This window comes from Camponotus vicinus, unplaced genomic scaffold, assembly GCF_025532165.1.
Source record: "Camponotus vicinus isolate PSW18456_S1 unplaced genomic scaffold, iyCamVici1.0 SCAF_13, whole genome shotgun sequence".
Taxonomy (NCBI): Eukaryota; Metazoa; Arthropoda; class Insecta; order Hymenoptera; family Formicidae; genus Camponotus; species Camponotus vicinus.
Window position 1 is genome coordinate 5,206,828 of NW_028141949.1, and position 12,431 is coordinate 5,219,258.

At 35.1% G+C, this 12,431-nt stretch overlaps 2 protein-coding genes and 1 long non-coding RNA gene across 7 annotated transcripts in view; 2 read left to right on the top strand and 1 right to left on the bottom strand.

The window, feature by feature from the left end:
* On the top strand, positions 1–11,516 carry Yem (yemanuclein). Of its 4 annotated transcripts, none has more exons than XM_083087036.1 (13): positions 1–352; positions 3,834–3,953; positions 4,032–4,136; positions 4,228–4,491; positions 4,569–4,737; positions 4,827–5,256; positions 5,355–5,516; positions 5,790–5,870; positions 6,141–6,176; positions 6,684–6,800; positions 6,880–7,059; positions 7,820–8,999; positions 11,307–11,516. In XM_083087036.1, exons 1-13 carry the CDS (start codon positions 158–160, stop codon positions 11,388–11,390), a joined length of 3,123 nt encoding a protein of 1,040 aa, XP_082943162.1. In that variant the 5' UTR covers positions 1–157; the 3' UTR covers positions 11,391–11,516. The 4 variants fall into 4 exon arrangements, with proteins under 4 accessions (XP_082943162.1, XP_082943163.1, XP_082943164.1 ...); XM_083087039.1 differs by lacking the exon at positions 1–352 and adding an exon at positions 3,489–3,511; XM_083087037.1 differs by lacking the exon at positions 6,141–6,176 and having other exon boundaries at positions 2–352; positions 11,307–11,515.
* On the bottom strand, positions 5,940–11,668 carry LOC145964382 (uncharacterized). 2 transcript variants are annotated; one of them, XR_014436443.1, is made up of 4 exons: positions 11,273–11,668; positions 10,888–11,201; positions 10,661–10,816; positions 5,940–7,442 (listed from the first exon to the last, which is right to left on the bottom strand). It is a non-coding gene; the product is annotated as an uncharacterized LOC145964382 (long non-coding RNA). The 2 variants fall into 2 exon arrangements; XR_014436442.1 differs by having other exon boundaries at positions 10,888–11,668.
* The window catches only part of Reptor-bp (REPTOR-binding partner), an 18,702-nt gene continuing 17,798 nt past the window's right edge, over positions 11,528–12,431 (top strand). The window contains exon 1 of the mRNA XM_083087061.1: positions 11,528–11,673. Within this exon, the coding sequence (XP_082943187.1) occupies positions 11,635–11,673 (39 nt within the window). The 5' untranslated portion in view covers positions 11,528–11,634. The remainder of the gene's footprint in view (positions 11,674–12,431) is intronic.

The following is a 12,431-nucleotide window of genomic DNA, read 5'->3' on the forward strand; positions in this document are numbered from 1 at the left end:
CACTCTAAAAACAGTCGAGCCGAAGATGGCGACGTGTGAGCGGCGGCGTCCGCGCGGTGTTTAGGTCGGGAGAGAGTGAGAGAGGGTACCATGTTGCCGCGGTCGCAGTGTCCGCAGTGTTTCCGTGATCCGCGTTAGGCTCGGTGCAAATGTAGGAATGTCAGAGGCGAAACGGGTACCCCTGCAGACCCTGGAGTTCCCGGAGTCCCTGGGCCACGCGACGAAGAAGGAGAAAAAGGGAAATATGGGCAAGCAGCTCGCGCCCTCCTTTCGCTTCACGCTCACCCTGCCCGAGTCGAACGAGAAGACATGCCCCGAGTTCAACTATGCACAGCTTCTGAAAGCGGCCGAGGTGAGACCCCCGTGCGATTAACTAATTCCCGTCGTGGGAAAACAAAAGACCGTATGGTGTCAAGTTCCACGACACGCGGGACATACGGTTAGAGGAGACGCAGAGGGAGAAGAAAAGATCAAGCGCGTGTATCTAACGACGGGAAATATCTCGAGAGAAGATAGAGACTAGGAGGAAAAAGTGCGAGAAAATCGCGCGGCCGTCTTGGACGCCTCCGGCCGCTTCGGCGCGTCGCCGCTTCGACGCGATTGTCACGCGGCCCGTATCTCGCGCGACATGTGCCAGACGCGACGTCGCGTCCATCCGCGTGTAAAGACATCGTCACGATGGCTGAGACGGGCGAAAACGGCTCCTTGATCGATTCGCGGTCCCTGCCGTGTTAAATCCGCGCATTGTCAACGTCATCGTTGCGTGCGGGCCCAACATATGCACGAGACTGTCACGAGGCTGCTGCGCCTCGTCGAGTCTCGCGACTCGAAGGCGATGCGCCTTTCTCGCGAAAACACGGCATTCTTCACGCGGCCCTTTTGCTCGTAAAACGTCTATGCGAGAGTTGCCATTGCGCGACGACACCATCCGGCGTTTCATCTCTCTTCGTCTTCTCTCTCTCTCTCTCTCTCTCTCTCTCTGTGTCTCTCTCCTTCTCGCTTCTTCTTTCTCTGTTCTTGGGGAAAAGAAAGAGATACGATGCTTTATTCGTTATGTGTAGCGTCTATTTCACAAACCACATATTCCCTTTCGTTGGTCGTTGTACGAAGGAGAAATAGATCGGAGACGGGAAGAGAGAGAGAGATAGATAGAGAAATAGCGCGCGACATACGGCGTGAACGTGTGTGTCGCGCGGAGTCTCTTATTTCACGCGCGCGCGAGAGAATGTGTTGCGGGCTCTCCTTTCTGAATTGTAGATCGATGCACTGGAGACTCGTGACCGCCGACACGTATCAGATATGCCGCTCGAAACGTATGTCACGCACTTTCGCGATCCTCCCTTCCCCTTCTCTTTTCCTTATACATGTATAAAGGGATACAAAATTTAATCTATTGCTGTCTCTTTTCTCGATAGTGTTGAATAATTGATGCCGAACTTTGTTTTTGTCGAAGAAAATACATAATAAATATTTCGAATAATGAAAATATGTATTATTATGTTATTTGAGGCATTTTCTCTAGTTTTATAATACTAACAGTATTCTTTATATATAGAGTTATTATTGAAATAATAGATAATCACGTATGCCTTGTCTGATTTATCTATATTATCAATACCTGCATACATATGTTTATATATATATGATTTTTTTTATTTTTTAAATGATTGATGGGACAAGCATTTAAGTATAAATAATAGTCTATATATTAATAGTATTATGTACTTATAATTATTACTTTTGTATTTGGCAGAATGAATGAAATTGACAAAATGAAATTAGGCAAGAAATAAAATAAATTTTTGTTTTTAAAGACTTCACTTTTTCATTTTTAATTTAAAGATGCAAAAAAAGTAATTATAAGAGCTAATTAATCATCAATAGGTATTTCGCCGATGTTTATGATTTAAAAAATGTTAATTATATTAATTAAAGATACAGAAAATACATATATCAGAAATGTATAAGGATGTGATTAATCGTAAGATTTAATGATGTTTTCGGCGTCTTTTTGTTCTGTTTTGATTTACACACGTGTTTTGAAAGCGTGATACAGATCACTAGCGAATCTAATTTCGGAAAAACAAGGTGCGTATTTTGAAAGTTTACAACGTAAAAAATTGCTCAACAATCTCCACGTTTTAAAATTAGTCTTAATATCATGCAATTAAATACAAAGTAAATATTAACAATTGAAAGTTCAATAGATCTTATCTTGCCTTTATCTGATCTTGACAAAATTCCATTGACATTTATAGATACAAATTTAACGTATGTGGTTTGCTTTATCATATTTTTTCTCTCTTCCTCCCTCTTTCGCTTTTTCTCTTTTTTTATTATTTTCCGACCATATGGCATACTACAATATGCTCATATGATATGCTTTTTGTGCTCTCTTCTTTAATTTAATTCTGCTTTAAATTTTTTTAATCTATTAAATGCGCACGTGAAAATTCTGTTACTAGGTTAATTCCATGTTTTTGTTAAGAATTCCGATAATAATTGTAAAGTCATATGTTGCGAGAAAAAGGGAAAGCGATATATTATACGATTAGCAATACATCTCATTGATTGATTGAATAATTAATTTCGACATAGTTTCGACAGTTAATAAAATTGATTCGAACGAGATGTATGTGTTAAAGATAATCGTTTCTCGAATATCAACAATTACATCGCTAGCAAGATCAATCACTCGATTCAGCGTCCCAGTATCAGGAAATCAGGAGGCTATAAGAGGTGGTTCGCGACCGTGACACATACATACGAGAGCGTGAAAGTGCAAGGATGATGCTCTAGTTGCTATATGTGCTCCTGGTATCGGTGAACACATCGAGCATCCTTTCAGCGACGATTCGTGCCTCTTTTCTTTTTTCTCCTTTGTTTTATCTTTTTTATTGTATTCAAGAGACTTTTATGCGTTACTCTTTTCATAATATTTATGCAAATTGAAATGATTACTAACACTCACTGCAATAATAATAATTGTTTAAAGATTTGTTTTAAAATAAGAGTGCTATGAATTAAATAAAAATTATTTTGCCGTTTAATTCTTTTATTTTGAATGTTACAAATAATAAAAGTAAAATGTAAAAGCTATTACATATATATATATATATATATATGTATATATATGTATATATATATATATATATATGTAATAGCTTTTACATTTTACTTTTATTATTTATAGCATTCATATCTATACTGCAGTGATTTATCATAGATCATTAGATAAAATAATTTCTTAATTATCAACAGATCTTTTCAATTCAAAGAGAATTTTAAAGAATTTTATTAAACACAAATCATGTTTTTATTTACAATATTAATAATAATTTTATAGGATATATCTGGAATTAATTGAATTTAATTAATATGAATTTAATTATATTGAATTTTATTATACATAAAATATATTCGCGCGCGTTTACGTAAGACGATAAAATTATGCATTTTAATTCTGTGGAAAAAAATATATTCTTAAAAAAGGCTGGAATTTTAATGCGCCGTAAGTAGCAAAATGTTGAAAAGATAAAAATTTGACATATGTTTGAATATATACATTAAATGTATAATATTTAATGTATGTGTGATGATATTAAATTATGTTTGAATCGGATGTACGCACTAATCGGAGTTTGCACTTGTAAATGCACTTACAATTAGATGCAGTGTATTCTCTCCGATCAATCTGAATTTTTTATAAATTAGTGAAAATGGTAAATAGAGAATCGAGATAGTGCAATTTATAACTGGGACTAGTTTCTGTGAGCGTATAACAACACATGCATATTTGATAGCAATTACGAATGAATTTATTTGTTATGCAGAAAAAACGAAGAAAAGATCAAAAGGATGGGGATGAAAATGCGACCAACGGATTGGACCCATTCGATGATGATGACGAGGATAAGCTTAGAGACATGGCAAAACGATTCGAAGCGAAATATGTAAGTTAATGTATGCATAAAATTGATTTTGATTGAATCTACAAATTCGATTAATATGTATGTTTCATTGGTTTTTAGGGAACATCTACATCTATGGGGAAAAAAAGACATAAATATGATGAATATGTGGACTTGGGCGCAGGATACGACGAAAATGATTCCTTTATCGACAATACTGACGCTGTACGTAAAATTTATATTTTGTGTATATAACTTCAAACATATATATGATATAATGTTTTTAAATATATTTCTGTTAATATTTCTTTGACAGTATGATGAAATCGTACCCGAAGAAATGACTACAGCACACGGGGGTTTCTATATTAATTGCGGGGCTCTTGAATTCAGAGCAGCTGATAGACATACGTTAGTTCATAATAATAATAATAACAACAATAGTGACGATGATGAAAGCAGCGAAAGCAGTGAGGAAGACACCGAAGATGTAGATAGCCCTAAAAGAATTGACAAGCGAACCATTAGTTCATCGGATGACGATGAGACAGAGGATATTACTAGTGATAACCCGCGAAAAGTAATTGAGAAATATATATGATATCGTTAGTTTTCTATTCAAATTTTATTTTGATTAACATAATGGTTTTCTTATAGAGACGGAAAATTGAAGAAAGCGGTGAAAAGAAAAGTAATCACGAAAATAACAAAAAGCGGAAAAAACCACCAAATCATCAAACTCAAGATGCACAAAATTCTCAACAAGATTTAGATCTTTTGAGACGGAAAGAGAAGAATGAGACTACGGATGCGGAAGGTGGCACAGGTAATTTCTCATTATGTATTATTCTAATTCTAATTATTAAAAATATCCGATTTACATGTATTATGTATGAAATAATTTTATGATTTTAGCTTCGGAAGATCAAGAAGAAAAGAAAAAACCTGATAAACTAGAAAAAAGTAAAACAAATGAGAAAAAGTTTGATCTAAAAAAATTCGAGAAAAAATCGTCCAATAGTAATGGATACGATGCAAAGAAAATAGATTTAAAAAGATTGTGTGGTAAAGATAGTAACATTGACGATGCGATAGAAAGCGTCGTCAACGCAGCTAGAGGAGTCGAAGATGATTCGAGTCGTGATACAACGGATTCAGGAAAATCTCGCGTTTGTCTTTACGTCGAATCTGACGGGGAGGAAATGGAGAATAAAGAAGCGTCTTTGCCCGAAAATCTTCCCGAGGATATAAAAGAAATAGTGAATAAATTAAAGATTCAAGCGGAGAATAGCAAAGATAGCAAGAGCAAGTTTTTCAATAGCGCAATTAATGAAGTACTATTTAAGTAAGTTTCTATATATATATATATACTATACACAAATTTAAAAAAATTACAAATCATGAAAGATATTTTAAGACTCATTTTTATATTCTCTGTTATAGTCTAGAGAAGAAATTACGAATGTTGAATTTGCCTAGCATAAGATTACAAACTTATGGTCATCTAGTGCGTTTTTTGCCCTGCAGTAAAATTACTCTTCTCAGTAGGGCTAAGAAACTTTATTTAAAAGATGCCGAATACAGAGTGAACGAGCCGATGCAAAAGTAAGATCGCAACCATGTATACACACATACACACACACACACACACACACACACACACACACACACACACACACACACACACACACACACACACACACACACACACACACACACACACAATATATATAAATTACAAATTATATATATATATATATATATATATATATATATATATATATATATATATATTTGTAATTTATTTATATAATATATATGAATTATTTCTTATATTTTTAAAAATTCCGATTTTGGTAAATTTTATTAACTTTACAGGTTAAAAACACTAATTGATAATGTCATGCCATCAGTTATGGACAAATATATGAAGGAATGTCAGAAAGTTGCTGATGAAAAGTGAGTAATTTTACTATATCTCACGCATATTTAATGATTCGATATATTACAGCTTTTATTCCCAATTTTTACAACAATTGTATACTATTTTTACTTTAATGATAGCTTGTTTTGTTAACAATAAAAACTTAATTTGAACTATTAATATTAAATCTAATCTTAAACATATAATTGAATAGAGGAAAAATCCAGTTTTTCAGAATTAGAACATATAACTCTACAGTTTATAATTTTTTAAATATAAACTTATTGTAATTTTTTATTTCTCAGTCCTCAATTATACTGGGAGATATATCGGTACTGTTGGTAAGGCGCCCCTCGTAAGAGGAACCCCTTTCTATGCTCGCCTCTCCGACTGCTCTTTCTCTTTATCTTCCTCCTATTTTTTTTGCTGCCTTTATCTTTTTCCCTTAATCTATTCATGCTTATATGCTTTTGCTCTCTCAATTATTGATCAAACATTCATACAATCAATTATGTTCGCATATGGAGGCAAATACATTTTATTACTTAACTGTCATTCTTCTCATCATGTTATTGAGAAAGCAGAGGAAGATGCGGGGCTTTTTATCATCAGTATCAGTGTTTAGTTTTCATCACTAGCATCATCTTTTGTATCGAAAAAAATTATGCATTTGATATGAGACATAATTCGATGATTAGGCGATTTGATTATATATGTTATTACCAAAACGAAAATTAAGATCGAGGAATTCTGTCACAACAAATGCTAATCATCATTCTTTGTCATCGCGATATCATGAATTTTCGTAATATTTTTGTTCAAATGTAATCAAAATCAATCAATTTCAGGGGCTTTGAAGGATCTCCTGCAGATGCAGAGAGTAGCGATGAAGAAGATGGTTCCTCTAAAAATACAGAAAAACCGAAAATACCGCGAAAACGATTTCCATGGACTGATGAAGCCAAGTATGTTACAAAAAAATATCACTTAGATGTGCATTTTGTTATTTTTATTTACATATACAAATATAAATGTTAATTTTAGGAAACTAGTCCTTGAAATTGCTAATGCCAGGAGACATTATTTCAAAATTCTTAGACCAAGAAAAGAGAGTATGGAAACATTTGTTGCCACCTTTATGGATACTAATGTTTTGCCGTTGTGGCCAACTGGTTGTGTACGATTGCAGACTTTGTTAAAATATGCTAGTCCTGTTGAACCTGTGTAAGTACTACATTACACTATTAATATATTATATTTATTCTCATATATATATATATATATATTAGTTTTTCTCTCTATAAATGTGATAAGAAGACTTTTGCTATTTGTGCTTTGCTTTGCGCATGAAACTATCTTATTGTAATTTCTTCCATTTTCACAAAGGTGAAAGGAATATGTATGCCTGAAAAGTAAGGTCCTTGAAAATTGATTTTATTAATTTCTTTGCAAATTTCGCGATCTGAAGCGAAAATCAAGAAATCTGGCACGTTATCCTCATGATGTCAAGTAGTTAGTTGGTTGCTTCATCATTTGATCATTGTATGTTTTAGGTGATTGTAGTGGATTAATACTGAATTTCTACTTCTTCACTCATTAACGGATTCCTAGAAAAAAAATCGTATTCTGCAAGAATCATATTCAATTTAATGCATTTGTGTAGACTATGAGATTGATTTGTATGCAAATATTTAATGTCGATACTAAATTTTTTTTTGAATGCTTTTTCATTAATTTCTTGTACATTAACAAAGATCGCATGAATTATTTATTTATTTGTTGTATTCAGCATAAGTACAATTTTTATTTTATTATTTATTTATTTATTTATCATAAAATATATTAAATATGCACACAATATAAATATTTTACGCTTTTTTCTTTTATTATTACACACACAGCTTGGATTTTTCCTAATATTTATGCAATCCTTTAATGTTGGTATTTATATGTTGGTTTATCAATGAAACTAATATGATTTTAGCATTAAGAAGAAATTGAAAAAATCAAAAGAAATGGCCAATGCAAACAATGTCGCCACTTCTGGGAATATTCAAATTTGCAATTCCGTTGCAAAGAATGATACGGCAAGCGTGAATAATGTTGCGTCTCAAGAAAACGAAAAGACAAACGTATCCAAAATTCAAATTAGCGGTGAAAATTCAACGAACTTTGCAAGTCAAGCAACAACAAAATCTAATGACATCAATGCCGATAGGAAGCAACATAGTAAGCATAAAGATAAACATGTTGAGAATAATGGCCAGCAACAGGAAAGCGCTATTGTCACCATTAACAATTCTACAGTTGGTAAAATTTCCGTCGTACCTACGGCACAACTAATGGCTCAAAAACCAGTTAAGAGTCACATTGAGAAATTTAATCTCATGGATTTAACCAGCAGCTCTCTGTCTATTACACCTGTTAATGATTATCACAAATCATCAGCAAAGACAACTGAAACAAAAAAGGATGTAGTTTCCATTACAGCATGTCCGGATCCCGTGAGTCATTCTAAACCGAACGAAATTTCTCAAACTGGACATCATTCCGTGTATAGACAAGATTCCTATTCGTCAGCACAGGTATTAAAACACAGATTCCTGCAGGAGAACGCTGACGCTAAATGCGACAAGAGATTAGACGATAAAGATGTCGACATGATGATTAATAAGACTGACAAAAAGGACAAGAGAAGGGAGCGATGTGTAGAGATTAAGCACAAATTGTCACATGACCCAAAGAAAAGGAAGAAGGATCAGAAAGTGATGGAGATAGGGCCTATTACTCAAGATGTAGTGCCTATGCCACAGCAAACAACTCTTTCAAAGGAGGAACAGGAACAAAGACAAAATGAGGAAACTATCGCTGCGACTAATTATCTCAGTCAAATTATAAATGATGATTCCTCACCGCGGGGATTAACGGATAAACGGAAAGATGGCTTTATTACAGATGATAATTTAGGAAATATGGTACAACCGACAGAACAAGAGAAAGATGTCCAGATGGTAATGAGATCGTTAAAGGAGTTGCGAGAGTTACAAGAAAGGAACTCTCCCAGTAATTCACCAGGCAGTGGTACTACTCAAAAGCCTGGTAAATCGAATGCGTACATTACTTATCAGGAGGATTATCAACGATTGTACCTCAAGGAGGATAAGGTAAGATCTAAGGAAGAAACGCAATGGTAAAAATGATATTATTCAATTGAAGCGTGAGTTATGAATACTCGCGACGATCAGTTATTATCTTCAATGAGAGACAATAGGCGGGACTCTCAATATTTATGTAATTATGTTTTTTTCGTATAAATGATTGAAATGAGTGAAAGCTGACCGGAACTTCTTCCATTTATACGCGTCATACTATTGGCGAAATAAAAAAAACAACAGTCGAGTAGCGATCATATTGCGGCGTAAGAATATTTAAATATTTTCAAATAAAAACCGCCAAATTATGTATATAATGAATTCGCTAGCGATAGTGTCGGTTGTATATGTACAGAGCAAGTATAAATTATATAAAACTTTAGATTACTCGAAAAAAGAGCGTATAGACTGGGCGAATGACGAGTGAACAGCAAACGTGATATCATATATTTAAAGTTTTAGTACTGCTTTATAATCGGACATGAATTAAATGCTACCAAAAGATTTTGTTTACATTCGTTTGGCGTACGTATTTCTAAAACTAATGAAAATTTTCACATTTGCTGTTCGTTTCTAATTCGTTCAGTGTACATACATTTTAATAAGTATTTGTACATAAGTGAGCAGCGCGTCCATTCGTCTCCGTGAATTGGGTGGTCTATATGAATTTTATTTTCATTTATTCGACGAACCGCCTGATTTTTTTTATTGTGATTTTTTACTAATTATCTAATAACTGATGTCTATATAAGATTTTTAGTTGCGTATCTGATACTTTGTTTTAATTATAAATGTAGGCATTAAGAGTGCTTCTTTTTTTTCCTTTTTTTAAATAAATACTGCCACAACGTGGGAGGAGCATATTATTAGTGTCACACAATAATTGCTTTATAACTTATATTTTTTGACCACCCTGTGTCACAGAGCGAGAAAAAAGTGTGTATTGTTCCTTTTTGTATTTCGACCGTTATTATCATTATAATGTATGTTATACGTCAACAAAGAGGGAGAACAAAGTTCAGTTTGGAATATATGTTTGAGAATTTAACGAAATTATATTATTGCCTTCCAAATTTTTACACATAAGAAACAGACAAGTGATTGTATGGAACTAATCAAAATGTGAAACCATAGTATCAGATCCGTTATTACAAAAGTAAAAAGTCAAGTACAATAAGATACTTCCATTACATTATCTTTATGCTAAATTTTTTTTCTTTTAACATCACAATAAAATATATGTATCTCTTCAACGCTTTAGAGTGTTGGAGGCTGGAGTGCGATTATTATTAGATTAGCTCAAAGAATGTATGTGCGAGCATTCATTGCTTTCTCAAATTGCAAATTTGTGTGGCTTTGTATACGGCTTGATTGAGTAATAGATATAATAGATAGCGTGGGAAAAAGAAAGAATGTGAAAAAAATAGAGAATGCGAGAGTAATGTTTGGAGAGAGAAAGGGAGAGTGAGAGAGACAACTAGATTATTTTTGGAACACATAAAGATGACTAGTACTGTATTATATATTATATACCTTACCCTCCTCCCCTCCCATTTTACCCTTATGATACTTAGAATACGTCTTGTACAATTCCGCATTGAGAATTTTCACTAAGACGACTTTTAAAATATAAGTTTTGAATATTTTTTACAAAAGTTATACAATTTTTCTACCCTTTTCTTCAATATCATAGATTATTGTGATATGTATTTCACATCATTAATGTCTCTTTTATTAAAGTTTTTCTTTCCATCACAATCACTGGTAAATGCAGTATGCAAAAAGATCCAACGCTGTTATGAATAGTGTATATGATAAAAGCGAAATTTCTGAAATTTTACAAATTGTACTTGCATTGTTACTAATTATATTTCTTGTACAAGCTATCCTATTGACTTACCAGAATTTTCTTCTTGTAAATTTAAAATGTTATCATAAAATATAAAGTGCATCATCGTTATATAAACATTAATAGCATTCGTGCAAGTTCGAAAAATCCACTCGCATTCTGAATGTAATTTTTTCTCAGGCATTTTATAATAATTACTCTTAATTTTTACTTTTACATTGTGTCATTTTCCAAAACAATTTTAAAATGAAACGAACAGTATAGCTCGTTTTTGTTATTTTAAAATTACAAAATTTACAGAGTATCTCGAAATCACCGAATACATTACGACACTACAGAAACGAGGTAGACTCCTGCAATTTGACCTTTGCTGAGTATTATATTATCTGCAATTATTCTTATCAATTTATGTTAAGACTATTATCCTGCTAATTACATTTTTCATTTCATATTTATATTTTTTCTTTCAGTCGGCACCGATCGGGAAGGATAAAGTCCAATCACACTGTCACATTCTGCATTATCAATCGGGCGGATATTCGGAAGAGAGTTGAGCCTTCCGTCGAGCATCGTCTCTACGATCGCGGATCCCGTGACGTAACACGACTCAGCGGTTCGAAGAGCGAGCGGGGGTGGCGGAAGGGTAGAGAGGAGACGGCGGTCCGATGTGTGACCTTGCAGTGTTTGTAAACAGACACACGTTGCCGTCGCGAAGTGTTACGAGTGATCGCCATCGCGAGCCACCCCGTGTTATTGTTTCCGAGGAGCGACGTGTGAGGGGCGCGCGCGACCTGGCAAATGGAAATGGAGCCCATGTGCATCGTGGAGAACGAGACGGTGAGTTGGTGACTTTTCAACAATCGGCCGTGCGCGCTGACAATGTGCTCGCGCGTGACGCAAACCTGCCATAGAAGAAACGACGGGTCTTGCGTGCGCGCTCGGCGGAATTACACCATGTTGTGCAAAGAGGGCGCGCCGATAAATTTTAGATTCGCATTTCGAACAATCGCGTTCGATTTGCTCGAGCGAATCGCATTGTCCCGATATCAGATGGTAGCGGGGCACCCCAGTTTGCGTTGACGGAGGTCGCGGGGCGGTGGGAGGCGGGCGCGCGCGGGCGAGGGGTTGCTGTTTAGCTGGCCGATATTTCGTTCGTGCGGTCAAGCTGGCGCCTGACGAAGCTTGACATTTTTCGCGACAGATGGCGGTGTCTCTCGCTTGCACTTGCGATCGCGCGCCGAGCGATGGCGCTGGCTCATTCCGCAAGTTCGCGCCCATTACGTGTGTATCGCGACAGTTTCAAATCTTCATTTCTGTTCAATCGAGTGTGATATAAGGCGCTGGAAGTTTTCGTAGTTTCGCGAAAAGTGCGCGCGTTAGCTCGTAGCATCGTTCTCTAATAGATTTCGAATCGCGTCGTTATTCGGAGACGAAATTATGTCGTACAAAGTGTCGCGGCGGATCCAATGGCTCTCGCGATTATTATCCAGAGTGAATATGCGCGCGAAAGAATTATAGAGTGAAGTTGAGCGTATGTCGTTAAACATTGTGCGCAGTCGCGATCAGTCATGACGAACGTATCGCGACAAATGTAG

Bases quoted from the DNA above. Each gene is read 5' to 3' on its own strand.
- Yem (XM_083087036.1), top strand. From the start codon at position 158: ATGTCAGAGGCGAAACGGGTACCCCTGCAGACCCTGGAGTTCCCGGAG. The intron at 5,257-5,354 runs GTAAGTTTCTAT...TCTCTGTTATAG, and splicing joins ATTAATGAAGTACTATTTAA to TCTAGAGAAGAAATTACGAA. The intron at 9,000-11,306 runs GTAAGATCTAAG...TTTTTCTTTCAG, and splicing joins TGTACCTCAAGGAGGATAAG to TCGGCACCGATCGGGAAGGA.